Source organism: Dermacentor albipictus, chromosome 5 (genome assembly GCF_038994185.2).
Source record: "Dermacentor albipictus isolate Rhodes 1998 colony chromosome 5, USDA_Dalb.pri_finalv2, whole genome shotgun sequence".
Classification (NCBI taxonomy): domain Eukaryota; kingdom Metazoa; phylum Arthropoda; class Arachnida; order Ixodida; family Ixodidae; genus Dermacentor; species Dermacentor albipictus.
In genome coordinates, this window is record NC_091825.1 from 71086328 (window position 1) to 71112946 (window position 26619).

At 44.5% G+C, this 26619-nt stretch overlaps 1 protein-coding gene and 1 non-coding gene across 4 annotated transcripts in view; one reads left to right on the plus strand and one right to left on the minus strand.

Moving 5' to 3' along the window:
• The window catches only part of DppIII (dipeptidyl peptidase 3), a 99820-nt gene extending 79401 nt beyond the window's left edge, over window positions 1–20419 (plus strand). For all 3 annotated transcript variants that reach the window (XM_065429059.2, XM_070538450.1, XM_070538451.1), the window contains 5 exons: window positions 2446–2570; window positions 3946–4066; window positions 10903–11079; window positions 12314–12476; window positions 20145–20419. In XM_065429059.2, coding sequence (XP_065285131.1) covers window positions 2446–2570; window positions 3946–4066; window positions 10903–11079; window positions 12314–12476; window positions 20145–20287 — 729 coding nt within the window. In that variant the 3' untranslated portion in view covers window positions 20288–20419. The remainder of the gene's footprint in view (window positions 1–2445; window positions 2571–3945; window positions 4067–10902; window positions 11080–12313; window positions 12477–20144) is intronic.
• On the minus strand, window positions 4518–4591 carry TRNAL-AAG (transfer RNA leucine (anticodon AAG)). Its single transcript has one exon. It is a non-coding gene; the product is annotated as a tRNA-Leu (tRNA).
• Window positions 20420–26619: the final 6200 nt, after the last annotated feature.

Here is a 26619-nt window from a genome sequence, read left to right on the forward strand (position 1 = left end):
AAAATGCTTTTGGCCATTCCCTCTACTTAAATGCAAAAAAGTTCCCTAATTTCACGTCCTACCGACAAGCATCAAAAGTGCAAGCAAGACAAGATGCAGTATATGCAAAAATGTGTGTGTTAAGCAGGATTTCGCGTGTTGGTCCAGGACAGATTGAAAACAACGGAAAAGGTTTCGTATTCAACTAGTATGGTATGGCATACAAAGGCACTTTCTTATTTTATTTTATTTATTTATTTCGGTTATTTTCATTAGTATGATACATAAAACACAGGCGGAGTATAAATACACAATAGGAGGTCCTGAAGTAAGAACTGTTGGGGGGCCTCCTGAAAGGAAAGAAATGAAGGTTAGACAGTTGTGTCAAACAGTAGGATGTGATTAACACATCGTACAAAGGAAACGTTAAGCAGCAATAATGGCAAAATCGAGTGCACAGGAAACATTCGGTGGAGGTACCACAAGTAGTAATGCCAGCTTTCTCTGCAGGGTAAATTAATTTCTTTAGGTCCCACATTCTCAGGTGACGGTCGCCGTTCATTTCTTAATGGACGAAGCTGCTCCGTTTTGTTCTAGGCAGGCTGTGGCATAAAATAGACTGGAAAACATCACTTCCATGCAACAATGTGGTGTCGGCAAGCAACTTGAAAAATAGGATCTTTAAATTTAAATAACATAACTTGTGAAAGGAAAAATTGACGTCCACCCGTACATAGAAATCAACCTACAAAGTAAACGCACACAAGTTTCTCAGAAACAAAGCTTCGTAGTTGAAGAAATCCCACAAAACTGATTTGCCTTAAATACTTGATGCCAAATGAGTTACCATGCTGTCCTTTTTTTAAACGAACAGAATTAAAAACACCTGTAGCATATAACATAATTCTAGTTATTCAGCTGTATTAATCAGAGGTGGACATTACTGGCATGAGAAATCGAAATGCTCAGTAATGAACAAAAATTCACTATTTAATGTTTCATTTAATTACCTTACAGCACACACTGCAATTTATGAATTGCAGCCAGTCAGTTGGCGAGACCTTTCCATTAGGAACGAATTTTCAAGATGATACCAATTTTGAGATTTTCATGTCCAAAGTGTGTGACAAAATACATGGCGGTTCCAGTAAGTGGAACAATAATATATACGTAAAGTTAAAGAAGTAAGTGGAACAATAATGCATTTTACTGCAAGTTTCACAGCACGTATCTCAAAACCCATGCGATCCTTATAATTTGTTCCAAGTAAATATGCCTTGAAATATCACTGGCTGCTATTTGTAAATCACAATTAGTACTGCAAATTATTTAATGAATTTTATTAATTCGTTGATTCTGCATTTTGTTTTCTCATGCAAATAATGGCCACTGCTTCGAGTAATCCGACTAAAGGACTACAATGAAGTGATCTGCCACAGCGATTTTTAAAATTCCGTCTGGTCTAAACAAACACCTTGTATTATACAGACCACAAAATGAGAGCGCTTTGTGGTTGTTGATGATTATGATGATGATGATGATGATTGAAGTTTATTGCTGCATGGGCATCTAATGTAAAATAAAGGCTGTGTAGAGGCCTGCACATAAGGTGGATCTATAAATACTAGTGCATCAGTTGTAAGATAATTGCTAAAATAAATATAAGGCTTTAAATGCATTGGCTACAAGCACACATGTTAAATTATTCTGGATTGTCGGAGTCCCTTGCTGTACAGTTCTTGCTTACGCAAGAATTGTGAGAGTGTCGAGAATGTCTCATGTGAAAAGCGCAGAGGGCAAATATGCTTCACAAAAAGCAGGAAGCACTTCACCGCATGGCATAAGCAATGAAACAGTTCCTGGTCTTAGTTTCTTTTTTGTATCCCAAGAACGACGGTGTACTGAACATTTATTTTTGCAGAAACTATTCTTGGGTTATTCATGTTTAAAATGTATATTCTAAATTTCCTTCGATATTGTTGCAGATGAGATGGGTTTATTTACAAGGTGGTCGAGCGGGTATAGAGATGAGATCGTGGGCAGCCAGGCATTTTATACACCGTGCGCAGTCCTTCAGTGTTTTCATAGTTATGTTTGTTTATTGTTTTTATAAACTGGCCACAAAAATTGCACTTTCTAGAATTTTTATATGTTACTTAATATATATATGTATATATTTTTTTGCTTTGCAACACATCTTTTTAGAGAGAGCATTTCATTATGTACAATTTGCTGTGCTGCATTTTGTGCTGGAATATGACATGTATTGTCAAAATCTTTTCTGCGACCTATAAAAAACTACCGTTTTCTCATGGAGTTGAAGGAGTTGAAGAAAGTTTACAGACAGGCCAAATTGCTTCCTCAGCCATACTACATTGTCATGTTTGTTTCGAAAAACAGCGACAGAATTTTGCTAAAAGTTGGTTTTGCCCACTCATTCCTTTGCCCACCTTTGTCTCACATAAGGTGACGAGCTGGTACAAGGATGGCGAGACGTACGACTCTGTCTTCGGGTCCCTGGGGTCATCCTATGAGGAGTGCCGGGCAGAGTGTGTTGGGCTGTATCTCTGCACTGTTGAAGATGTGCTGAAGTAAGGCAACACCCGTGATTTGCTACGTTTGTATGCTTGTGCTAATATTCAATCGAACATAATGGCATTAGATGTTCGATTTGGCTTGAATTTCACTATTTACAGTTTTCAAAGCACTCGGAAGCCATCAAATATACGGCCAAATTTTGTTAATTTGACCCTAACGGGACCGATGAAATTATTGGGTGGGTCGAATTAAGATGTGGGTAAAATGCCAAGGCACACTGCTGATTCATTTTGCGGTATTTTCCTGAGTTTAACACGCCCCTGAATTAAATGCACATTTTTTTGTCCGAGAGATGACAAGAAACATAAAAATGACAGAAATGTAGAGCGCAGCTGATTTTTTCAGCAAGAAAAACTGTGTGTTGCACAAAGACAGTCGGTGTCTGAAAGTCGGCTTTGCTGCAATACATCTTTAGTATGCGGCAAAGCATAAGCAACTTGAAGGTGGCTTTGTTTTGTATCTGACTGCGCCTTGCCGGCAATTCTAGGCCTAATTTTAATAGGTAAAAGAGCTTTGTGTTAGAATTCGGCAAATGCATTAATCAAACATTATGAGCTATGGTTATTGCTTGAACATTTTCCTAGCGCAGGCCAGAAATAGGTGTTTTTTGATCGGAGGTGACATTTGTTAAAATCCGCCGAGACAGACTCTACCACTAAAGGGGTCCCTATTGGGTTTACCATAGGGGTCAGGTGCATAGTTAGGTGCTGCTGTGTCAAAGAAACTCTTGCCAGCGGCCATATGCCGCACCTGGAAAGCAAAGGAACCACCTCAACATTGAAAGTGAGGGCATGAGTGACAGCTTGTAATTGCAGAAACTTTATTCACAGCTGCTATGTTTTTGCACAGCACACGGGGTAACATAGTATAGTCTGAATAATCAAGTCCGAGGAATCAGTCAGCGACTTAGTTTATTTCTTTACTGTAGGCAACATACTGCATAAGGAAAGCACCCCCAAATTAGTCGCTATAAATCTGAATTTCTTTTTTCCTCGCATAATGAACGCACGAGATTTGCTACTCTGCAGTCCCATGATTGAACGGCCGTGCTGTAGTTTTTTGAAGAGACTACAACCTTTGACTCTCGCACATGTGTTTAAAGCAAGCGCACTCAATGCTTAACACATCCTTTCTGCCAGAGCCAGTGTAAAGGCACATCGCAGATTTGAGAGAGAAAAGAACGCAACAGGCTCTCTATAACCTACTTTATACTACGTACTTTATACTACTTACTACTACTTACATACTACTTTATACTGCAGTACTAGGTACTGTTACGTACTTTATACTACATGTGTACCTATGCCTGTGTAAGCAGTTATCTGCATTACTGTGCTTGTGTTGTACTTTCTTCCTCTTCTCCAACAGACTGTTTGGCTTTGAGGGTGACGTAGGCCAGGACGTGGCGTACGTCAACTGGCTCACCATGGTGGTTAAGGGGGTCGAGGGCATGCAGACCTACAACCCACACACCAAGTCCTGGCTTCAGGTATGAATCAGTCTGTCAGTGAACCCGTGCGAAAGCAGCAACTGGCTGCCTGCCTTCCCACATCCTCCATAATTGCTCCATAACCCTTTCGGTCGCGATGTACTTATGTGAAAGGAAAAGTTGTCATCCACCCAACTGTAGCATGAAGCTACGGTCGGCTTACTTAGAATGAATGGTTTCTCCGAACGAAAGCTTCGCGGTTGCAGAAAAATTCATCCTTATCTGGGGCACTTGCTCTACTATCTGAGCCAACCAGGAGGGCTAGCAGATTGCAGAGGGAGGCCAAAATTAATTGACAACTCGAAGCACGTGGACACAAAATGGCAAATCAGTTCTGCGGAGGCCTAGGTGGAAGAAGGTTCATGCAAGGAAATAGTGCCATTCACCTGACTCTACTAGGAAAGCCATATGGGCTTCTCAGAACGAAAGCTTCGCAGTTGAACAGATATTATTCCTGGTCTGGGGATCGAACCCAGGACCAATGCCTTCTTGGGGCGATCGCTCTACCATCTGAGCTAACCAGGAGGCTGTGAGATCGCAGGGCAAGGTCCAATTAAACAACATCTCGAAGTGCAGGAACATTGAATGCCAATAAGTTTTGCTGACTGATCTGAAACTGGTCTGCCATCATTTGCCAAAATCGATTTGCCAACGGAATCAGATTTACACATGTGCATGCATTGTTCTTGCCACTTCAGCCCAGTAGTGGCAAGGGGAAAATGGTGAACTTTAAACTACGGCTGCGTAAAAACACTTTACCGAAGAGGCTACCATTTCTGAAGGGATGCTCGATGTGCCACGTTTTGTCAGCTACAGTGGAGGAGTAGCTTTTTGTTCATCGCAATGACTGCTGCTAATAATTAACTTGTACATGTGTCTTGAGCCAGTGAATCAATTCTTTTTATAGAAAAATATGATGTGATTCACTCATTAAAAAATGCACAAAGCTATCATCCTACTGAAATGCATATTTACTAGCACAAGAAAGACGTGAGGGACAAACCTTAGTCAGCTTTTTGTGTTGGTAAACATGCATTTCAACAGAAATCTACTCCAACTTATTAACCTTACTCCATCATCTTACCATTTTAACTTTCATTCAGTGGAATCTACAGCACTTTAGAATAAAATTGATTGACATATTTAGTGTCAGCTTTTCATGATTGATCCTTGACTGAAAGAGAGAAACAAAAGCTTTCCTGTCTGTGCCTATTTCTATCGATGCCCTGCTATTGATTACTGTGAAGTCTTATTTTGCCTTCTTCCAAGTGCACTCCGGTAGCTAGTACCATTTCTTGGGTTATTAGAACTAGTTAGCTTCAGTTTCTGGCAGGGGCATGCAAATATTAAATACCACCGATTCGAATCAAATAATTCAATTCATGAATTGAATATCTACCACTCGATTTTTTTATTATTCAATATGTTTGGTGTAGAGACCTGCGCAGTGCCACATGTCGCATGTGCCACGAAGTTCCTTGTGTTCGATACTGCCCATGCAGCGTTTCACTTTGTTTTTGACATGAAAGGGTAGCCGAGGGTGCCTTGGCTGATGCTGTAGCTGACTTTGTCACTATGAGCACTCCCCGACGTCATCCTGATGCGGCAACTGCACACACAACGCCATAATGCTGTGATTTGTAGAACGGCACCACGTCGATCGGGGCCACCTCCGTTTGTGCAAGGTGTGTCTGGGTCAACAGGACCGATTGAAATGGTAATGCGATGCGGACAGAAAGAACGGCAGCAAAAGCGGGCAGCTTGCAGAGTGCAAAAGGACCGATTAGCCGCCGATAGGCAAGCAGGTCGTGTTGGATACGCATGCCGACGTGCTTCACTTCACTTCGAGAGATGTCAATCCAACTTGCATGCTTAATCTGTGGACCGATCACTGATGACCTGTACAAACATATTAATGACAGGCATTGCACAACAGCTTGCGGCCCACTACCACATGGGCCACTGGCGAATTTTTCTCATGACCACACTGCCTGGGCCATTGGGCCTATAATCGTTACTGCTTCATCGGGCGTTGGGGACTGACGTTATGGTTTCGTGCCAAATCGATGCAGATGCATTCACAGGAGCTGCGCAACATTTAGTAAGCTGACAAGCCGCCTCACAAACGAAAGCGAGACGATGATACGATGAGCGCCCGTAGTTTGCAAGATGGGGTCAGCGTTGTGCTCCGCTTATTCATTAAAATGTCGCATTTCTACTGATTCTGTTGCACCTGCATGTGAGTTTTTGGACTATGAAGCAGCACTGATGCGAAAGACAACTTTGGTTTACAAGATTTGCAGACGGAGTTTTGCTTTCTTTGCCCAACCGCTTCAAAGCTGCCGTGCGCTGAAATAAAGATAGCCTACATGTTCTAAAGGTTGCAGTTCTTATCTGCAGTGTTTTAACCTTTGGTTGCGATCATTTGCCGACGGCTGTGCAGCGAGTCGAGTTTCACCTGAGTAGGCGTCTGGGAGTTGACCTTGGCATTGTGGTGGGGCTTACTCACTAGGATTAACATTTCCTTTTATACCTTAAAAATATTTTACATAGAAAAATGATGTTCATCGGAATATTGCACTGGTCCTTTGCATTGAAAATGTATATTCAATTGAAGCTTGTATTGCCTCGCTCGCATCGGTGTTGTTGTACGAAAAAACTCAAGCTACACAAAAATAAAAAGTGCTCGTGGGCCTGTGGATTTGAACCACCAACCTCTGAGTTGCGGGACCACCACACTAACTGATTCAGCCACTGTCTGTTATCATACATGACCTTTAAAGCGGTGTTTTATGTGCATGGAGAAGTAGACGCAATGCAAGATGCAATCCAATCACAGGCGTCCCCTCCCTCTGGCGGAGGGAAAAGGTGTGATCGCATGTTTGCTAGCCTCGCACCTGCTCTTTCCGACCAGTTCAGGCCCGGTGGTCAGATGGGGAGGCCGCATTTGGTTCGTTTCGCCAAAGAGCAGGCTGCATTGAAGGAACGGCAGCGGGAGCGGGCTGCGTGTCGTGCGTTCGGCCGAAGAACATGTGGCGTTTCATGAACACTGCTGGGAAGTCGCTCGAGAAAGGACTCCTCGTCAACATGCTCTCCTCCTCACCGTGAACGAACACCAAGCCTAGGCGTTCGACAAGGAGGAGCCATGGATCCCGAGCTTTGCTGGCACCCCTCTTCACAGTAGTGGAAGGGCAGTCAATTTTCTGAAAATTTTTAAAGATGTTTCTCTGTGAAGCAACAATGACGTTTTTATATAACTTCTTTTTTTTTTCTACAAAAGGCTTGTGTAGATAACTTTTCATATTCTTTTTAATAAACATGTTTGGTAATAGTACCGTTGCAAAGAAATTTCTTCAGATTGATACTATAAACTTCAATAAAGCAGGCTCTTAGGATAAAATGCATTTATTAGACTACCCGATAACTGCTGCTTTTCCTGCGGGCAGGTAAGTGTTAAGGGAAAACTGAATTATGCAGATCCGATGCACATGCGGGAATCTATGTGAAGCAAAGCTTTCATTAAGCGGTTAATGAAATGCTATAAATTTGCCCATTTCATTCCTGCGTTTTTGCCATAATAGAAATGCACCACATGTGGTCTCGCATGCCCGGGCCAAGCAATGTGACAAATCTTATAGAGTAAAAGGTTGTTTATTCGGAGTTCTAGGGACTGAAAAAAACATTCAAATTATCAAATGTACAGAAAAACCAAGGGTCTATGAATACAGAACAGTGTATTTCAAATCGAATATCAAATCGAATCAAGAAGAAAAAGAATACCAGGTATCGAAGCAAATATCGAATATCAGAAAATTCCACACAAAACTTTTTTGCTCAAATTTTGTGAAAACACACACACACGGCTGTGCATGCTCAGGAGGCTAATCACATTACTAACAAGAATCTTGCTAGCTATAGATAACTTAAGATACTTAAGATTCTTATTAAATGGATCACCAAATTAATATGCCAGCACTGATAACAGTTCACATGCGAAGGTCCATGAAATAATTTTTTATTGCAACTTTAGAGCCATCCTGGAGCATATCCTATGGTGACATACGGCTATAATACACAATAACGATGATGCAGCCTCAAACAGCGATAACCTCCATGCGCGCTGGGAGTCTGCGTTGCTCAGCTCGGACCTGCAGCACCAACTCTGGGCCATGCTGTGAGCTGAGGAAGCCACCAAGGGCCAACAACCCTTGGCCAAAACCTAGGCGGGGTCCAAGCCCACCCTACCAAATCACAGGGCACTCAATTTATTTGAATGAATGAATAGAATGTCTGTCAAATAAAATCAAGTGCACATTTTTCCCCTCTGAAGCTGAAGAATTAGCCAAGTTGTCCTAAATACCAGTGGAGTTTTCAGTTTAATAGTGGGCCATTCTGTGCTTGTGGCAATAATCTATTGCTCAGAAAGTATTGCTTTCCAGTTTTCTTCCAGGAAACAGGAGAGTCCTTCCATCTTTATGGCAGGCGGTTTCCATGGGTTATTGCCAGGTCGATAAGGCCAGTCTGCACGACAGGCAAAAGCGGGGAATGTGCAAGATAATGTCAAAGAGAAGTTTAAATGTATTGGGTATTTTTTTTTTTTTGTCGTCGATTGTGCACGTTGGCACGGGGAAATCGTATGAAATGGGATCCTATCAACAAGGTTTTAATGTGTTGATTTCTGTGTACGTACCTAAGCTACAGATAGTTGGCTACGTTCTTGTTATGCAATGCTGGGAGACTCCCAGGCGTATTTTCTTGCCTAAAATTTGTGAGCATTATATATTCTGAAAATTTTTCCAATATTCGATATTCCTTTCGATATTAAGCTTCTTTCTTTTTATTCAGTTCGAAACCTATTATTCACTATTTGCGTGGCTCCAGTTAATACATTAGGTGACGGATGCTGTCCTTGTGGCTTTTCTTGCCCTTATAAGCTAAATGGTTGAAATTGACATGCTTTTAATTGTTTCGTCTACTCTGGTTCATATTCCATCTTTCATCCGTCCTTTTACAACTGTCAAGGAATTCATATTTTATCACTACAGTCATTGTTTACTGATTCTTTAAGCACCCGGTTTGGACAGCCTGTAGAGCCATTGTGTTACGACTGTTGGTATTTTGGACACCGTACGGTGTAAATGCTCAATCTTTAGAACACGACCTGCATGCACAGTGTCGCAAGAATGGCAGCCATGGGCAAAGTTGCCCCTAAGCATGGTTTCGAAGCCTTCCGTGTGGTGTTCAGTTGCTGCAAGGAGATATTTGGGAACATGGCACCAATGTGCTACTTTTGGGCAGTCAGTATAACAGGAAATAAAGAAAGATAGGCTCTAGACAGTTAACTGCCCAAAGACTTATCTTTTAAAAATTACTTGCTGTTTTCTGGAAAAATGAAGTCCACCAGATTGTGACGCCTGCCTATATGCGAATATTGTTTTCTGTTTACATTACCCTTACCTTCTGAGTGCACTTGTTTGTTGGATCTGCATTGGCCTGTTTGGTTTGATCTGAGCAATTGAGGTGCACTTAAGCTCACTTCTGTTTAGCATCTTCCTGTTCTGACTGGCTGCTGATTTATTTGGGAGCAGATCTGTGAGACTTCAAGCAGGTGCCATTGTTAACCCCATTCATCTTATTGCTGCAAACCATGCACTGCCTACTTTTTGCTACAATTCACTTTGTTAATTCGACCCCGACGAGACCGGCAAAATTGATTGAATTATCTGGTGGGCTGAAGTGAACAAGGTGTGGGAAAAAAACTTCATAACACACTGCTGATTCATTTGGCAGTGTTTGCCCAGTTCTAACATGCCCCTGAATCAAACGCGCACCCGCTTTCTAAGAGTTCATAGTAGAAAACTAATCTAGAGGCAGCACTAAAGCTCCTAACCAAAGTAGAAAAATGCAACGCGCAACCGATCTTTTATCAAGAAAAATGGGCAAAGGTCAATATGGGTTGTACAGTGGTGGTCATTTTCGTAAAATCAGCTTCACCACTTCGTTTTCTCTTAAGGTTGGCTTCCCTGTACACAGCCGTGTTGAACTGCAAAGCATACGAATGCCGTGAATGTGGTTTTAGGCCCTGTTTTCTTGGGCAAAAAAAGGCACGCATTAGAATCGGGTAAATACTGTAGTGTAATCAGACGTAGTGAGCCACCATTATTGCCTGAAAATCTTCCTAGGGCAGATTGAAAATAGGCATTTTTAACCAGAGAGGATGTATGTTCAACAAATTCACCGACCCCCCAAGCTCTGCCAAGACAGAAGCTACCAGAAAGGGGTTGCTATTGGGGTCACCATAGCGGTCAGGCACATGCATGCCGATGGGTCAAGTTCATATTATCGGGCAGAGGCCAGTTTTAGGAAAGAAAAATAGTGTAAATCTGTGCCCATAGCAATGCATTGGCGCCGTCTGGGGTCTTCGGTTGAGATCGAATGGAGCGAAAAATCAAATCAGTGGGAGCCTACTGTACTGGTGCTGTGCAAGAACTTAACTGTGGGTCCATCACAGGCAGGGTGCAGATTCTGTGCGATGTCATATCTTAATGTCTCTCGGCTTTTTTTTTATTGCTTCTTCGTGTTTTTAAAGGCAGAGCAAGAAACATTGCATTGAAATGCAATGCTTTTGACAATCTTGGGAGTTTATCATCTTGTGGTGCGTATATTTGTTGTGGAAGAGCCAACTGGATAGCTTGTGATTGTCTTCAAGTCAGTCCCACAGCAAAGCACAGTTTAGGATGGTGATGCGAATGGTGCCGTGTTGGAGAGCTTCAGCAGTGGGGGGATCACCTTAGAGATCTCGGACTAGTTCTCCTTCATTGCGTTTCTATGCGCAGGCCCACTCGCGAGCCCGGTTTGTGATTATGCGTGTGCTCCTGGAGGCGGGTGACCTTGTGGAGATCCGAGAAACGACCGGTGAGGACGGCAAGCCAGACCTGCTCATAACCGTTGACCGGACCAAGATTGTCTCCTTCGGCCGCCCCTGCATTGAGCAGTTCCTCCTCAAGCTACAGGCAAGTGCCCTGGCCATCTTGACGAAAAGTGTTCACCGTAGGGGTTTGTAGTGGCGTTTTGCTGACAAGCACAGGGCAGTATTGGTAACCTTGCAAGAAAGCCGCTGAATTGAGCAAATTTTTAGTCATCTTGACCCTTTGAGGGTCAAGTTTTTTAGACAAATGCAGCACCCCAGGGTCAAATTTTTTTATTGCAGATTTAGAATCTTCAGACTGAGCTATTTCAAAAAAATTTACTGCAGTCTTTTTAGAGTGACCATAAAGCAACAAAAAATATATACCATAGTTAAATGTGCATAGTTTATTCATGAATACAGATGGGCTTCTGTGAATGCTTACAGTAAGATTAAATAAATTAGATATCCGACATGGATATATTCTGGTTTGGCACTTTTGTTTTCCGCATTGGAGGAATCGTTGCTCAAATCACTTGCAACAGAGAGCAACTAGCGTGCACGCCCATAGCATAATCAAACCGTGTATGTGAGCGCACACAAGCAAACTCGATGGTTGTGCGCCTGTCAGAAAAACGAAACAAGTCGGAAACAGGCAGTAATCCTTTGTTCCGTCACCAACGAGGGACAATCAACCTTTGCGAGCTGGGTCTCAAGAAAAGAAATGCAGGCATGGCAGCAAAAACACTGAAAATGCTCAGCACATGCTACTAGTGAACTCCAGACAGCCCTTTCTGTCAAAAGTATCATAAGAACCGTAGGAGTGGGAGCCATTTGGTGCAGCACACTTTTTTCTTTGTGTGTGTGTGATTGTCACATTGTAAAAGTCACTGTAGCAGTGATATCGGCAAATTACTTTCAGTTACACAACTCAAATACAGAACTGCAGCTACACAACTGTTATCTCGTTTTGCTCTGCCACCTTGTCTTTTGCACTATTTTCTCCTTGACAGTTTCATTTGTAGCCAATGTCGTTCAGTGAGCGACTAGGTCGAAAGTAAAGGAAAGCACCTCAGTGGCTGATTGATATCTACAAGTTATAAACAGAATGTAAGATGTTATGAGGATTTGGTTTGGTATGTTGACAGCGGTGGCACCCATCCTGTTCTATGAAGTGATCCCGTTTGACGTGGGAAATGTTTTCACTATTACAAGAGTGCTGTTCTTGTTAAAAGTGATGTCTTAGATTGTTCAGAGCACTGATCTATCGCTTTAGCTTTAACTAATGCTTACTTTCTCTGTTCATTTACGTCATAAGTGCCTGTTTGTCTCACTTGCAGCTGTACAAGTCAACGGCCAATCTGCGTGAGGCCACGGAGATGTACGATCGGTACTCCGAAGTGAGTGACAGTGGCCGCTACCCCTTCCTCAAATACTGGGACATTGTCATGGCTCGCAAGAAGCCTCGACGCATTTTCGTTCAGGGCAACACTGTTCTCAACGGTGAGTGTCGTCAACGAGTCTTTGGTGTAAGAAATGTGGGCAACTTTTCACATTTCTCACAATTCAGGTTTCAGAAAAATAGCGCACACATGAAAACAGGGACAGAGGTGATGCTGTAGTAGACTTCGACGGGGCGGCCGGACGCGGGGCACGAAGTGCCATTAATGAAGAGCCGGACTGCTCGCATCAGGGACCAGACAAAGAATCAATTTATTCCAATGAAGTGAAAAGGAACACAGCAGGGTACACTTGGAGCGTCGAGTACGGAGTGGCGCTAGCGGTTATAACTAGGGATGGGCAAATAGTGAATCTGAGGCTCGAAGTGAATTCGAAGGGAATAGTGATTTGGTCAAGTAATTTCGAATCAAATAGTTCGAATAGTATACAGTCGAACCTCGATATATCGAACAGCGCGGTGATCGCAAAATAGTTCGATATAGCCAGAATTCCATATATGAAATCACGTAGAAATCGCATCAAAAACTAGCGCAAATCAATCAATGAACCAATCGTGGCGCAATAGATACTCACATGAAGCTTCAAACAAAATATTTATTTAGTTTGCTGAAAGTACTGAAGCAGCGTAGCCTGCTTCATATTGGCAATTGCGTGCTTGACCACGGCGTCCTCAACATAGTCCAAATGGTCCACAAGAGACAGTCCAGTGCCTTCTATTGCGCCACAGTAGCGGCGTACAACGGCCAAAGCAGCTACAGCTTCAGTTGCAGTCGGGAGCGGGGCAACATCAGCGCTTGCTGGATCAGCCTCAGCAGCGTCTTCATTTGGCTGCTCAGCAGTCACTTCTGCCGCGATCTCCATGTCTGTTAACTCCGCCACTGTTCCGGTGCTGTCATCACCGCCAATGAAGTCCTCAATGTACATGATGTGTGGCTCAGCACCGACAAAGTGCTCCAACTGGCTCCACGGCCGCCTCGATCACGCACGCACCGAGGCGGCTTGCCCCGCCGTGCACGCATAGGTGCGGCGGGGGCAAGCCTCGCTGTGCGCGTGTGATCGAGGCGGCCATGCTGGCTCCAAGCCGCCGCGTGTGTACACCGCTACGTTCAAATGGCGCCCTCGGCGCAACCGATGTGGGCAGCTGTCGTACGCAGCAGTCTGGAACGCCGATCGCGCCGCCGCTATCTTCGAGAGTGTTGCGCGAAAGCTCACCTCCTGTCAACAGAGCGCACTTGGTCTGGGGCGGCGGAGTTCGATATATCCATTTTACATCCGGCCCCGTTCGAAATAAAGAATTAAAAATGCATGCGATTTTCTATGTGATATAGAAATCGTTCGATATACGCAATAATTCGATATATCCGTGTTCGATATATCGAGGTTTGACTGTATGTCACATATTTTAAAAAATTTGTATTTTTATCATGACTCGACTAATTTCCACAACTTTTAAAGAATTCCAACACATGTAGCCACAGCATTTTGTGAAATTTTGCAGCCATGCAATGTTGCAAAGGATTGGTGGTGATTGCACTGTTATCAGGAGATCACAGTTAGGTTATGTGGCTTCTGAAATCTGCGCATGGCGCTCGCTCATCTTGGTGGTCGTTATCTTCCCCGCTGTTGGACTGTTGCGGGGGTCGTGCGCCCAGTTCGGTTGCGATCCCATGCTTAGGAGCGTCGCATGCTCCCTCCTTTCACCGCAATCGGTTTTGAACTGTTTGTTGTAACAGTACGGCGCTGTTGAAAACATTCGTTATATCTGCGCACAGTTTCATTAGGCAGTGTCAGAAAATTGTAAATGCAGTGTAATGTCAGTATGACCGATAAATTGTTATATCCGGGATCGTTATAAGTGGGTTCGACTGTATATACGACACCACATTTCGTTATGCAGATGGATGTTTCTAACGGAAGTTTGCAGCTAGGTGCAAGAACGCATCGGGAACAAAAATGACAGTGAAAATCTGGTTTTCTGACCAAAGTGCTTTCGAATTGTAACTGCTGATGCCAGCTTCAGCGCAGTTAATTTTTGGCATATTTACAGTAAAACCTCGTTAAACCGTACCCGCTTAAACAGTAGTTTCGGTTTAAAAGTAGTAAAGTCAATTCCCCGACTCAACGGCCATTGAACATAATGTATTTTGTATCCGCATAAACCGTACCAGCTTATTGCGTACGTATCGGTTAAAACGTAGCGTTTCCACTTTTCGTCGCGCAAACACGGCGGTGCGTCGTCTCCATCGGGCGGCCCGGCAGAACAACAAGCCTCAGAGATCGGTACAACGGCCTCCAAGCGCCCTGTGCGTTTGCACCTGAAGCCGCATCAACATCAACATCATTTCGACGCCGCATGGACGCCGTGCCGGAGAGCGTTGTGACGTCGTGCAAGCGAGGACTCGCGTCATGCCGAAGCTCGAATAAAAAAAACATGCCGGGTGCTCAGCATAGAAGAAAAATTAGACATCGTCCGTGCTACCGAACGTGACACGAAGAAGTCGGCGCTGGCCCGCGATATGGATCTGCAGTTGACTACAGTGTGTGGCATTTGGAATGCGAAGTTGCTCGGCAGCGCTGCTGCGACCGCGAAGAGATGTCGGCTACGAGGTTCGACTTTTCACCATCGTTGCCGCTGTTGCCGAAGTGTCAACTAGTGACAGTGATGAGGACGACACAGAAAGCGACAGCACGGACTATTCAGGCCCGACAGTGGCAGAAGCTGCGCGTTACGTCAGTCTCATGAATGCGATCGTCGCAAGGAGAACAGGGGCGCGATAACGTAACTATTCCAAACGAAAAGTTTTCCGAACTCCGGCACCCGGCAATGAAAAAGGCGCCCCGGGACTTATGCAGCACTACTGCGCGCGTGCACGGAGAATACATAACGCCAACGAGGAATCTGCCGTGCGAGTGTTTGCCGAGAGGAGGGGGGCTGGCTGAGAAGCTGGCACGCAGCTTCAGTAAGTTTGAGACCGCTGTCGTCGTGCTAGGCCGCCGCGATATCAAACGAAAATAACATTTACGTCCCGCGAAGTGAATAAATACTGCATGTTTTTCCCCTTTCATCGCACTCTCTCTGAGTTCCGTTTTCGACAGATAAGTGGGCGATCTCATGCTATTTCGCTTAAACAGTACTACCGTTTAGTACGTACTTTTTCCGAGCTCCGGCCGACTACGGTTTAACGAGGTTTCACTGTAATGGCGAGTCCACTTATAAGGAACTACTGAATAACAACCACTTTTCACGGAACTATCAAGTTCCGTTATTAACCTTTTGAGGGTTGATTTTTTTGTTGCAGATTCCAATTCTTCTGAGGGACTTATGTTGAAAAAAATTTACCGTAATTTTTCTAGGGTGACCGTAACGTGTGAAAAAATATTTTGTATTGGTGTATATGTACTCTTCATTCATGAATGACAACAATAAAAAAAACAAATAAATTTATAACTTGACACATTGTTATACACATAGTTCAGGGCTTTGAATATGTGCCACGAGAATATTTTGCATGACTCAAATGTTTCTGCTCTTACACTAATATTTACATCCACAGCATAATCGAACTGCGTATGTGCTTGAGGTGCATACTTTCTGACTCAAGAAAACTGTGTGGTTGTGTGCCCATCAAAAAAGCAATACGTGTGACAAACTTCCGCTAATCTTTATCTTGTCGCCAACCAGAGTCGATTAATTTTTTGCGAGTCTCCCCCCCCCCCCCCCCCCAAAAGGAAGCAACGAAAACGCATGCACAGCGACATCCTTCCTATGCGCACCCCTGTGAGCACTAAATGAGCGAGAAAGAAGTGGTTGCCCTTTGAGCGATTAGTAATGAGATAGCCATCAGTTTTGCAAGCTCAAGAAGCTGAAACCACGCACAGAACAAAACCCAAACTGCCGCCCGCCTGCCCGCGCATGTGCCAATGTGCGAGCGGTAGTATATAGACACAGGAGCAAGCTAGCGCTAAACAAACCATGCAACGAAAACCAAGAGGGTGGCACGTGAAAAAAATTCACTGTATTCCCACATGGTGGCAGCATATGAGAGAAAAGAAAAAGTTAGGAAATTGGCGCGCTTTTTAAAACGTGCAGACGGCTCCGTAAATATATGGCGTCAACCATTTTGGACTTGTTGGCAGTGCCGTATATTTACGTCATTGACACTCAAAGGGTTAACGGGTTCGACTGTTTCGCTTTTGGCTGTGTGAGCATGAATGAACCATGTTTAGCGCGGACCCACGAATTGCATAGCAACAAGCCTTGCGTGCCGCATTAATTGGGTCTTTCTGAGAAGTGAAGATGGGGCGTGTGGTAGCTTTGTTAAATTCGAACTGCAGTGTAAAGATCTGTCTATGAGTAGGTTGGGGCCAGATTTGTTTTACAGCTCGCGAAATTTTAAAATGCAGCATGGAAAGCCTTTGTCTACAAGAAGACAGATCCGGTGGCACAGAATCTCCAGTTCACCATCCTACAGCCAGAGCCACTCGGACTAAAGATAGTATGCCATCCACACTTTCTTGTGGAATGCGTATTGAACCGAGAGGCGTTTTGCATTCTTGGCAATCTACTCGGGCTGATAACGAATGGCAGCAGTTTACACTAACCATTCATATGCGCAGCGAGCAAAACTGAGAGCACCCTGCTATCAAACCTGGAGGCCTAAATTTGTCTGGAAAATCTATCCAATCAATCCATTGTGAAAATGCGTTAGCCTTATGGGAAGCCTGATGGTGCATTTACTAAGTCTGGAATACAGTCGCCGACCGTTTATTCGGACGTCACGGGGACTGCGAAAATGTCCGAATAAACAGCTGTCCGAAAAAGCAGATCAAGAAAAAAAAATGAAATCCTTTATTTCCACGCACTTATTCGGGCTCGGCAGTAGGCTTGGAAGAAATCGTGAATGCGCCGTTGCACGCTGTTCCGTTTACGCGCTATCAGATAAGCCTGAATCTCGGAGAGGGTCGTACGGTCACTATTAGCGGCTGAAAGCACAGTCACTGTTTGTACACGCTCCGCATGCCACGGCAGCGTAGCACATGGTGCGTCATCTTCTGACTCAGAGTCATCGTCCGGCGGTGCAGCAGAAACCTGACGAATGATCTTGCCGTCGTCAAGTTCTGCGCATGTCAATACAGCAGTGTCAGCACCTATGAAACTGTCAAATGAGACGGTGTCCGGAATCGCAATGCAACCACTGCGCAGGTCTCGGCAGAACATTTCCCGCGCCAGTAGGGAGCACATCGGAAGGCGACAAGTCTTGGGGCTCCCGGCACCCGTTTGCCGGCATTCCCCAGCGCAGTCTGCGCCGGCACTGTCGGCGCCATTAACCCTTGACGCGATGGTTACGTATGCCACGTTGGATCACCGAAACCTCGACACAGCACACAAAGCAAACACCACCGTGCCGACACCAGTCGCACAAACGAAAAACACGGCCTGCTCGAAGCGTCGTGCGCGATGAAACAAATCAGCTGCTGGATTGTCTTGACATGGCTTGCTAAGCTGAAACCGGAACTGCTGCAGAGCCACTCTATCTAACCAAGCAGAAACGATGATGATGAGCGGGGATTTCCAGTAGCGCCACTTCGTGGGGCAGCAAGGAAGCTCCGTTCAAAATAAAAATGGCGTTCAGCAAGTCGAACCATGCCCCGGTCAGAGTCTGTGCATGGTGCTATTGACCGAGTTGGCTCAAGGAGTGTCCGAAAAATCAGACGAGAGGTTGCAAGGTGTCCGAACTTTTGGCAGTTGTTATACATTATGGCCTATGGGGAGAATGGCGGTGCCACGAAGCTGACCGAATAATCGGGCATGTCCGAATTTTCGGAGTCCGGAAAATCGGTCGGCGACTGTATTAATCAAGTCCGAACTTTTGGAGTCTGAAAAATCTGTTGGCAACTGTACAAGGGTTATGCCTCTTCTATGCTAGGGTTACCAAGCATAGAAGGGTTACTAAGGAAAAGAAGGTAACCCTAGTTTTCTGGTGTCTCATATCTGATCTGAGGTGTCATTATGAGTTTTTTAGAAGCGTCGGTGTTGCCAAAATGTGTTAGTGGTCGTGGGTCTTGGAGAACTACCGCATTTACTCGCGCAATGAATGCATCCCGAAATTAGTTGTGAAAAACCCAAATTTCTTTTTTCTTGCGTAATGAACGCACCCCCAACTTTGCTACGCTGCAGTCCCACGATTGAACAGCCGTGCTGTAGTTTTCTGAAGAGACCACAATGTTTGACTCGCACGTGTGTTTAAAGCAAGCGCACTTAATGCCTCATGCATCCTTTCCACAAGTGTAAGTCGCAAGGGCACATCGCAGATGTGAGAAAGGAAAAAACACAGCTGGCTCTCTACAACACACGCAGTTTACATACTTTACGCTGACATAATACAAGAGCGCATGCGCGATATGCGCGGCTGGACGCAGCGCAGAGGAAAGTTACGTGAAGAAGGAGCGACTAGCACTTTTGCGTGTCTGTGGCCCGCATTTCTGCCTGCCTTGGGTTTTGATGTGTGTGATGTATGAGATACGCCTTCTGCGGGACATAGAGTTTATCTGCTCAGAAAACGGAAATGCTGATCAGACACCGACAAACTTTGACATGCTGACGAGCAGGACGGTCAAGGAAAAAGACGCACGCAGCGTGCTTGTCAGAATAGATGCGTGCTTCAACGTGATGCTTGCAATTACGGCAGACGGCTGGAAGCGGCTGTGAGGGCAAGCTGTGGTGCTGTTCGGAGCGAGCGTTCAGTTTTGCCGCGCGCAATCGGCCTAGGCCGTCACGACTCCGTGCAGCTGATGCGTTGCTTCTTTATTCTGTGGTGAAACCATGATGTGGATGAAGCGGCCAGTGACCTGAATGGCAGGTCTGATGGTTCCTATGTGAAGTTAAAAAAAAAATTATGGGGTTTTACGTGCCAAAACCACTTTCTGATTATGAGGCACACCGTAGTGGAGGACTTCGGAAATTTCGACCACCTGGGGTTCTTTAAAGTGCACCTATATCTAAGTACACGGGTGTTTTCACATTTCACCCCCATCGAAATGTGGCCTCCGTGACCGGGATTCGATCCCGTGACCTTGTGCTCAGCAGCCTAACACCATAGCCACTGAGCAACCACGGCGGGTCGATGTGAAGTTACATTCTGCAAATGGTCTACATGTATTTTTACTGTAAAGATAACTTATCCTATGGCTCTTCCAAATCAGTACCAAATTATTTAAAAATTTTTGCTGTTTCGAAAATGTCTCCATGAAATTTACCCCGCATAATGAATGCACCCCAACTTTGCTTCGGTATATTGGGGAAAAAAAGTGTGTTCATTATGCAAGTATATACGGTACTTATATATCTACTGCTCTCTAGTGCTGCGAGCACCACTGCTATGATGGCCGTAGTTATGTGATGTCTGCTACTAAATTCTTGGGTACTGTTTAAGCTTGAGTACATATAACAATTGTTGGATATAACGAAGTGAATCTAGAATGCATATAGTCAAAATATAAGATATAATCAAAAGTGTTTTCATGTGTGATGGGACTTTGTTATAACAGGGTTGAACTGCTATTACATTTCAGCAGTTTGCTTTTCACAACCTTCATGTTAGATGTGAAATGATACATGCTTTGTTAAGCAATGCTCACAGCTATACAAACGAATTAAGAGTCACCTGGCAATTTGGGCTGCAGCCATAAAATGTCTGCAATTTGTTGCAGGCGACAAAGTGGAGCTCAAGGAGTATGATGCCTCTCCTGAAGGTCACCTTCACTCGTGGCTCGAACGTTTTGACGCAAGCACAACCAAAGAACTCGACCGGATCGTGCTCGACCTGTGGAAGAAAGACAAGGACCACTTCTGAAGCGACCGCATGTAGAGCCATCAACGCCTTCTGCTTCATCACACTGCCTACGAGAGGTGCATGACAGGGCTTTTACAGTTGCTTGTGCGTGAGACAATTAATAAACAATTGTTTTGTACATTTGAAAATAAATATGAAGGTACGGGGCCCGACTCGTGAAGAAACAAGTGTTTGTTAGAATGACTTTTTTTGGACAACTGTCTGGTTGTTCGAAGCCAATTCATGACTTTATGCATGTAGCCTGTATGGGATATCTGTGCTGACAAGCAATGGGCATTTTGAAGAAATCTCCACCGGTTGCCATGGTAGTGCACTATGTGCTGCAGCATAGACTGAGTGACAGGTGTGCTTCCTGGTTAAGGAGCAGTACGCTTCTCGCAGCAGTGTTGTGTTGCTTCAGGCATCACATACACGCATGGCAGTTTATGGTAAGCTCTCGTTAGAGGGGCACTAAAGGCAAATACTAAGTCAATGTGGACTGTTAAAATACCATTCCAGGACCCTTGCAGGACTTGTTTCGTGCCAAGAAAAGACTTAGTCTATGAGAAAATTGCATCTGAAGGATCTGCATACCTTTAGCGCAATTCAATTTGCCCTGCCTGAGCGGGGAGTGCTGACGTTGCATATGCCATCACTACCCTTTACTGCTGTTGTTGAGTAAAACGGCACCCAACAGATAGTGCTACGGTTTTGTGCTCAAAACGCAAATGCGCAGCCATAAGGAAACTAAGCCAAGACAACATGTTGGATTCACTGCTGTAGCTGCTGAAGTGGCGTGGATCGTTCGCGAATCCCGCGACTTCATGTGGGCATAGCATTTTCTGCTACTTGCATTTTGTGTGAGTTTCGTGAGCCAGCAAAACCAGCTGAACACTACACGATAACGGAACTATGTGCTTGTACTGCAGCGCAAAAGCACGTGTGGTGTAGAGTGGAGAAAAGAAAACCTTTCAATCATCTGCATTGTTAAGGGTTGCGTCTTTAAATAAAATATAATTGTACAAGTAGCATTTTCTTTTGTCTTAATAATGCACTAATACTTTCAGGACAGCGCTCATAGGCCATCGATCATATATGATTGACGGTTTTGCGCACTCTGCCAAGCTGCTCAAATTTACGCACTCTGGGACATGTAGCTCCATCTAGGAGGTACTTGGGGACTAGACTGTTTTTTTTTTCCACCCTGCGGCGATACATGAGAGATAATTTTCCAGAGAGAAGCAGTGGTGGACATAGAAAAAAATGGCCTGCTCGTGTCATGTCGCACAAAGAGACCGCCGTCAATTGCTTGATTCGACTGCTTCGGCAACGGATCTTTTGCATGAAACAAGCAGTGAAGAGTCCGAAGACGACTTTGGCAGCTCCATTCTCATTCTGGAAGTCGAAGGTGAGTATAGTTCCACGTCAGTTCTCTCTGGAGTAGGTAAACGGGCTCACTATATGTTCTCATTGTTTTATCTTTATTTGGTAGACTCTCAACAAGCTATGGTAGTGATTTCCTGCTACCAACGCAGAAGCGGATAGAGTTTTCTCCGAGACGGGAACCCGGCGTGTACTTGGACGATGATGTGGGCGTGGCACTCTGAAGTGGATAAAAAAAATAAATTGAATTGCCCTGGACTTCATTCTTTTATTTTTCTCAACTATTGTGGTCGAAGCTATTTGTGAAAACCCCAGAAAATATGCTTAGACTCACATTCTGGAGAAATCGATGCGTGCTCGTTGTGACAGATCTTGGGAAGAAGTTGCCCCAAGGGAAATGCTGAAGTTCGTTGGCATTGTAATTGACATGGGCATCGTGAAGGTTCCCCGGCTGAAGCTGTACTGGAATGTGGGAGATCTCTACAGCGGTCGGTTCCCACCACAGATCATGCCGCGACATTGTCTTGTAGTTCTCCTTGCGGTGTGGCATGTTGCAGACTTGGATGGTGTCGGTCAACAGACAAGGAAAGCTCTGGTGCAGGTGGTGGCTTCTGGAGCACATCAACCAAGTGTCGTCAAAGCTCTTCCAGCCACATCATAATCTTTTCGTGGATGAGCATATCGTGAAATCGAAAGGGTGGTCTGGCATCTGACAGTACGCCAAAGGTAAAGTTGCAAAATGGGGGCTACACGCTGTGGGTCCTAGCTGACCCTGTCACTGAATATACCGTGCAGTTCAGTGTATGATACTGGCAAGCATGAGCAGCCAGGGCTGCCCCATGGGTTAGCTTTCGGTGTAGCTTGCCAGCTGTGTGACAAATATCTTAGTTAGGGGTACAGGATCTTCAGGGATGATTTGTACACTTCTGCGCGCTGTTTGGTCATCTCGACCAAAACATTGGCTTGCAGAACCACACGCAAGGATCACAAGGATGATTTCCTGCCGAACTGAAAGATGTGCGATGGCAAAAAAGCTTGATGCGGCGACATTCGATGGTTGCACAGTCATAACATCCTGTACCTTCAGTAGAAAGACTGACGTGTAGCCAACATGAGCGCAGTTTATACAGAAAACGACACAGTCGCTGCAAAAAGGACAAAAAAAAAAGGGCAAACACCTGGACTCTGATATCTGCGACAAAGTCTTTGCTGATCCATGATAATGCTGGCATGCTAGGCCTTGATAAATCAGATCAAATGATTGGCCACAATAATGTTCCAATGGGAAGCATGCAGTGGTAGAAGGCTCTCTTCTTCCACTGCATCAATATTACATGTGTGAACTGTACAACAACAACTTCCTTGTGTGAATCGCATAACAGTCTGTCGGTAATGATGTCGCAATCCGTGTTTCTCTTGCGCACGTCCGATACCTATCTAGGACACAGGAATCGGCATGTCATAAACTCGTGTCCCACGACCGGAGTACATATGCATACGATCGTCATCGCCTTTGCTGCTGTCATCACGCAACTGCACGCCGCGCACGGAGATGTTGGCCTGCTGGGCGTGCGATCACCCTGCGAGCACAAATAAAACGTGTCCAGCACGGATACTGTGGGCCCGCAAAATGCACAGAAATGTGTCGAGTGCTGCTGCCGTGATGCTATTTCTTGCAGGCTACCGGTGTGGTGGTTTTAATTGTTAAATTCCAACTAATGCAAAAATCCACCGAAGGGGGGATGAGGTACTGCCATGGAAATTCACCCTGGCAACGTTCAACACTCCAACCTTCTGTAGTGAAGCCAGCTTAGCAGGACTCTTTAAGGAACTATCAAGCATTGTTTGGGATATCATTAGCATTAGTGAGGTTTATGCAGTGCTGACTCACAGCCACATCCTCTGCTACAGAGGACTCGCAGAGAAGGAGCTATACGAGGTAGGATTCATAATCCATAAGGACACAGTGGGAGACATTGACGAATTCTACGGCATTAATGAGAGGAATATGTTGCAACAGAACTGCTTGTTGGCCTAGTTGGTGCTTGCCAAAAGGCATTTTTTTTTTTGTCTCAAGCTAAGGCAGACACATAGAAGACAACACATGTTATATTCTGTGTGTCTTCCTTTTCTTTGTGTTTTAACTTGCGCCAGTAAAGGTCTTTTATTAATGAGAGGGTAGCAGTAGTCGTAATAAAACTTAGTAAGAGGTATGGAATAAAGGAACTACAAGCCTATGCTCCAACCTCCAGTCACAATGATAAACAAATAAATCATGAAGTTTTATGAAGATGTTCAATTGGCAATTAATAATTAATTATGGGGTTTTACGTGCCAAAACCACTTTCTGATTATGAGGCACGCCGTAGTGGGGGACTCCGGAAATTTTGACCACCTGGGATTCTTTAACGTGCGCCTAAATCCAAGTACACGGGTGTTTTTGCATTTCACCCCCAATCTAAATGCGGCCGCCGTGGCCGGGATTCGATCCCGCGACCTCGTGCTCAGCAGCCTAACACCGTAGACACTGAGCAACCACGGCGGGTATTTTCAGTTGGCAATGAGAAACGTGAAAACTCGGTATGCTGTAGTCATGGGCGACTTCAATGCAAAAGTGTAGAAAAAGGCTGGTGAACAAGCAATTGGCAACTACAGTATCGATTCTAGGAACACTAGAGGAGAGATGTTAGTAGAATTCGCAGAAAGGAATAAGCTGTGAATAATGAGCACCCTCTTCATCTTCAGGAAGCGTATCAACAGAAAGTGGACCTGGGAAAGTTCGAATGGTGAAACAAGAAATGAAATACATGTCATACTTACTGCCGATCCCAGCATAGTGCAGGATGTAGAAGTGTTAGGGTAAAGTTCAGTGATCATAGGTCAGTGAGGTCTAGGATTCACCTCAGTATGAAGAGAGAAATAGTAAAATTGGTCAAGGTTAAACAGGCCAACCTAGACGCAGTAAGGGTCGAAGACCAATTTAGGCTGGTACTTGCAAACAAATATGCAGCCTTACAACAGGGAGATGAAGATGACATAGAGGTAATGAGGCTTTCTTCAGAGGCAGCAATTGAAGTGGGAGGTAAGGCACTAAGACATCCAGTAGGTGAGCTCTCCCAAGTAACAAAGGACCTAATAAAGAAACGACAGATAATGAAAATGCCCAACTCGAGCGATCAGGTAGAATTCGCAGAACTGTCGAAACTGATCAACAAGGAGAAAGGCTTCTGGACAGTATACTCTACAATGGTTAACATCCATGTCATCAGTCATGTAATCGAGAAATCTGCAGAGTGCAATCAGCCTCTCTATATGGCTTTCATAGATTACGAAAAGACATTTCATTCAGTAGCGATAACAGTAGTCATAGAGGTAGTACGTAATCAAGGAGTAGAGGAGGCTTACGTAAATATCCTTGAAAATATGTAGAGATTGCACAGCTACCTTAATTCATCACAAGGAAAGTAAAACGATACCTACAAAGAAAGGGGTCAAGCAAGGAAACACAATCTTTCCAATGATATTCACTGCAAGCTTGGAAGAAGTATTCAAGCTATTAGTCTGGCAAGGCTTAGGAGTGAGCATCAACGGCGAATATCTCGACAACCGTCGGTTTGCAGATGACATTGTCCGGTTCACCAACACTGTGGGCGAGTTACAACAAATGATTGAGGACTTTAACACAGAGAGCGTAAGAGTGGGTTTGAAGATCAGTATGCAGAAAAATATAATGCTCAATAACCTGGCAAAGGAACAAGAGTTGAGGACGCCAGTCGACCTCTAGAGTCTGTGAAGGAGTATATTTACCTAGGTCACTTACATGGCACACCGATCATGAGAAGGAAATTTACTGAAAAATAAAAATGGGTTGGAGTGCATATGGCAGACATTGTCAGATCCAGAGTGAAAGCTTACCACTAATATTGAAAAGAAAGGTGTACACTCACTATAGCAGTGCTAACATACGGGGCACAAACTTGGAGATTGACAAAAAAGCTCAAGAAAAAGTTAAGGATCGCGCAAAGATCGATGGAACAAGAAGTTAGGCATAATGTTAAGAGACAGGAAGAGAGCAGTATAGATCAGAGAGCGAACAAAGATAGCCGATATTCTAGTTGACATAAAAGAGAAAAAATGGAGATGAGCCGGTCATGTAATGTGTAGGTTAGATAACCGGTGGACCATTAGGGTTATAGAATCGCTGCCAAGAGAAGGGAAGCGCACACGAGGACGTCAGAAGACTAGGTGGGGTGATGAAATTAGGAAATTTGCAGGTGCTAGCTGGAATTGGTTGGCGCAGGGCAGGGGTAATTAGAGATTGCAAGGAGAGGTCTTCATCCTGCAGTGGACATAAAATAGGATGATGCTGATGATGGTATCCCTGGGTTCTGCGCAACCTAGTTTGGGAACACCTGCTCTAGTGCACCATCAAATGTCTCCTACATTGTAAGGTTGCTAAAGTAAGTGTACATATGGAGTTTCTATTATACGGCTGGTTCTCTTGACTGAAGAAGCGCGATAAAGAATAATTGGCAAGTCTTTCCCTGGGCCTGTCAATAATTCTCTGGGGGCGGAAAAATACAATATCCCAGCATTATTTGCTTATTTCACTTCCCTCTTGGGCAAGCCGCACGCCAGATACGAGCGCCCAGTAGCCTCCGAGCAAATTAAGTGGCTATACGCGCTCCCCCTCTGCCTTGATAACCACTTTGGTGGCAAGGCAAAACGTAAAACATATAGCCAATAAACGAGTTGTACTAAATTGGGGCAAAATGCAAAAGCACCTTTGTACTTAGATTTAAGTGCACTTTAAAAAAATGGCTGTGGCTTAGGTAAGGTTAAGCCCAGGATGCGAAGCATACTAGCCTTTATTTTAGTTGTTGAACCACTGTTTAGCCTGGTGAACTGCTGTTGCTTGGCTATATTTGGTTCGGCTAGACGAAGAAACAACTCATGCATTACTTCTTCGC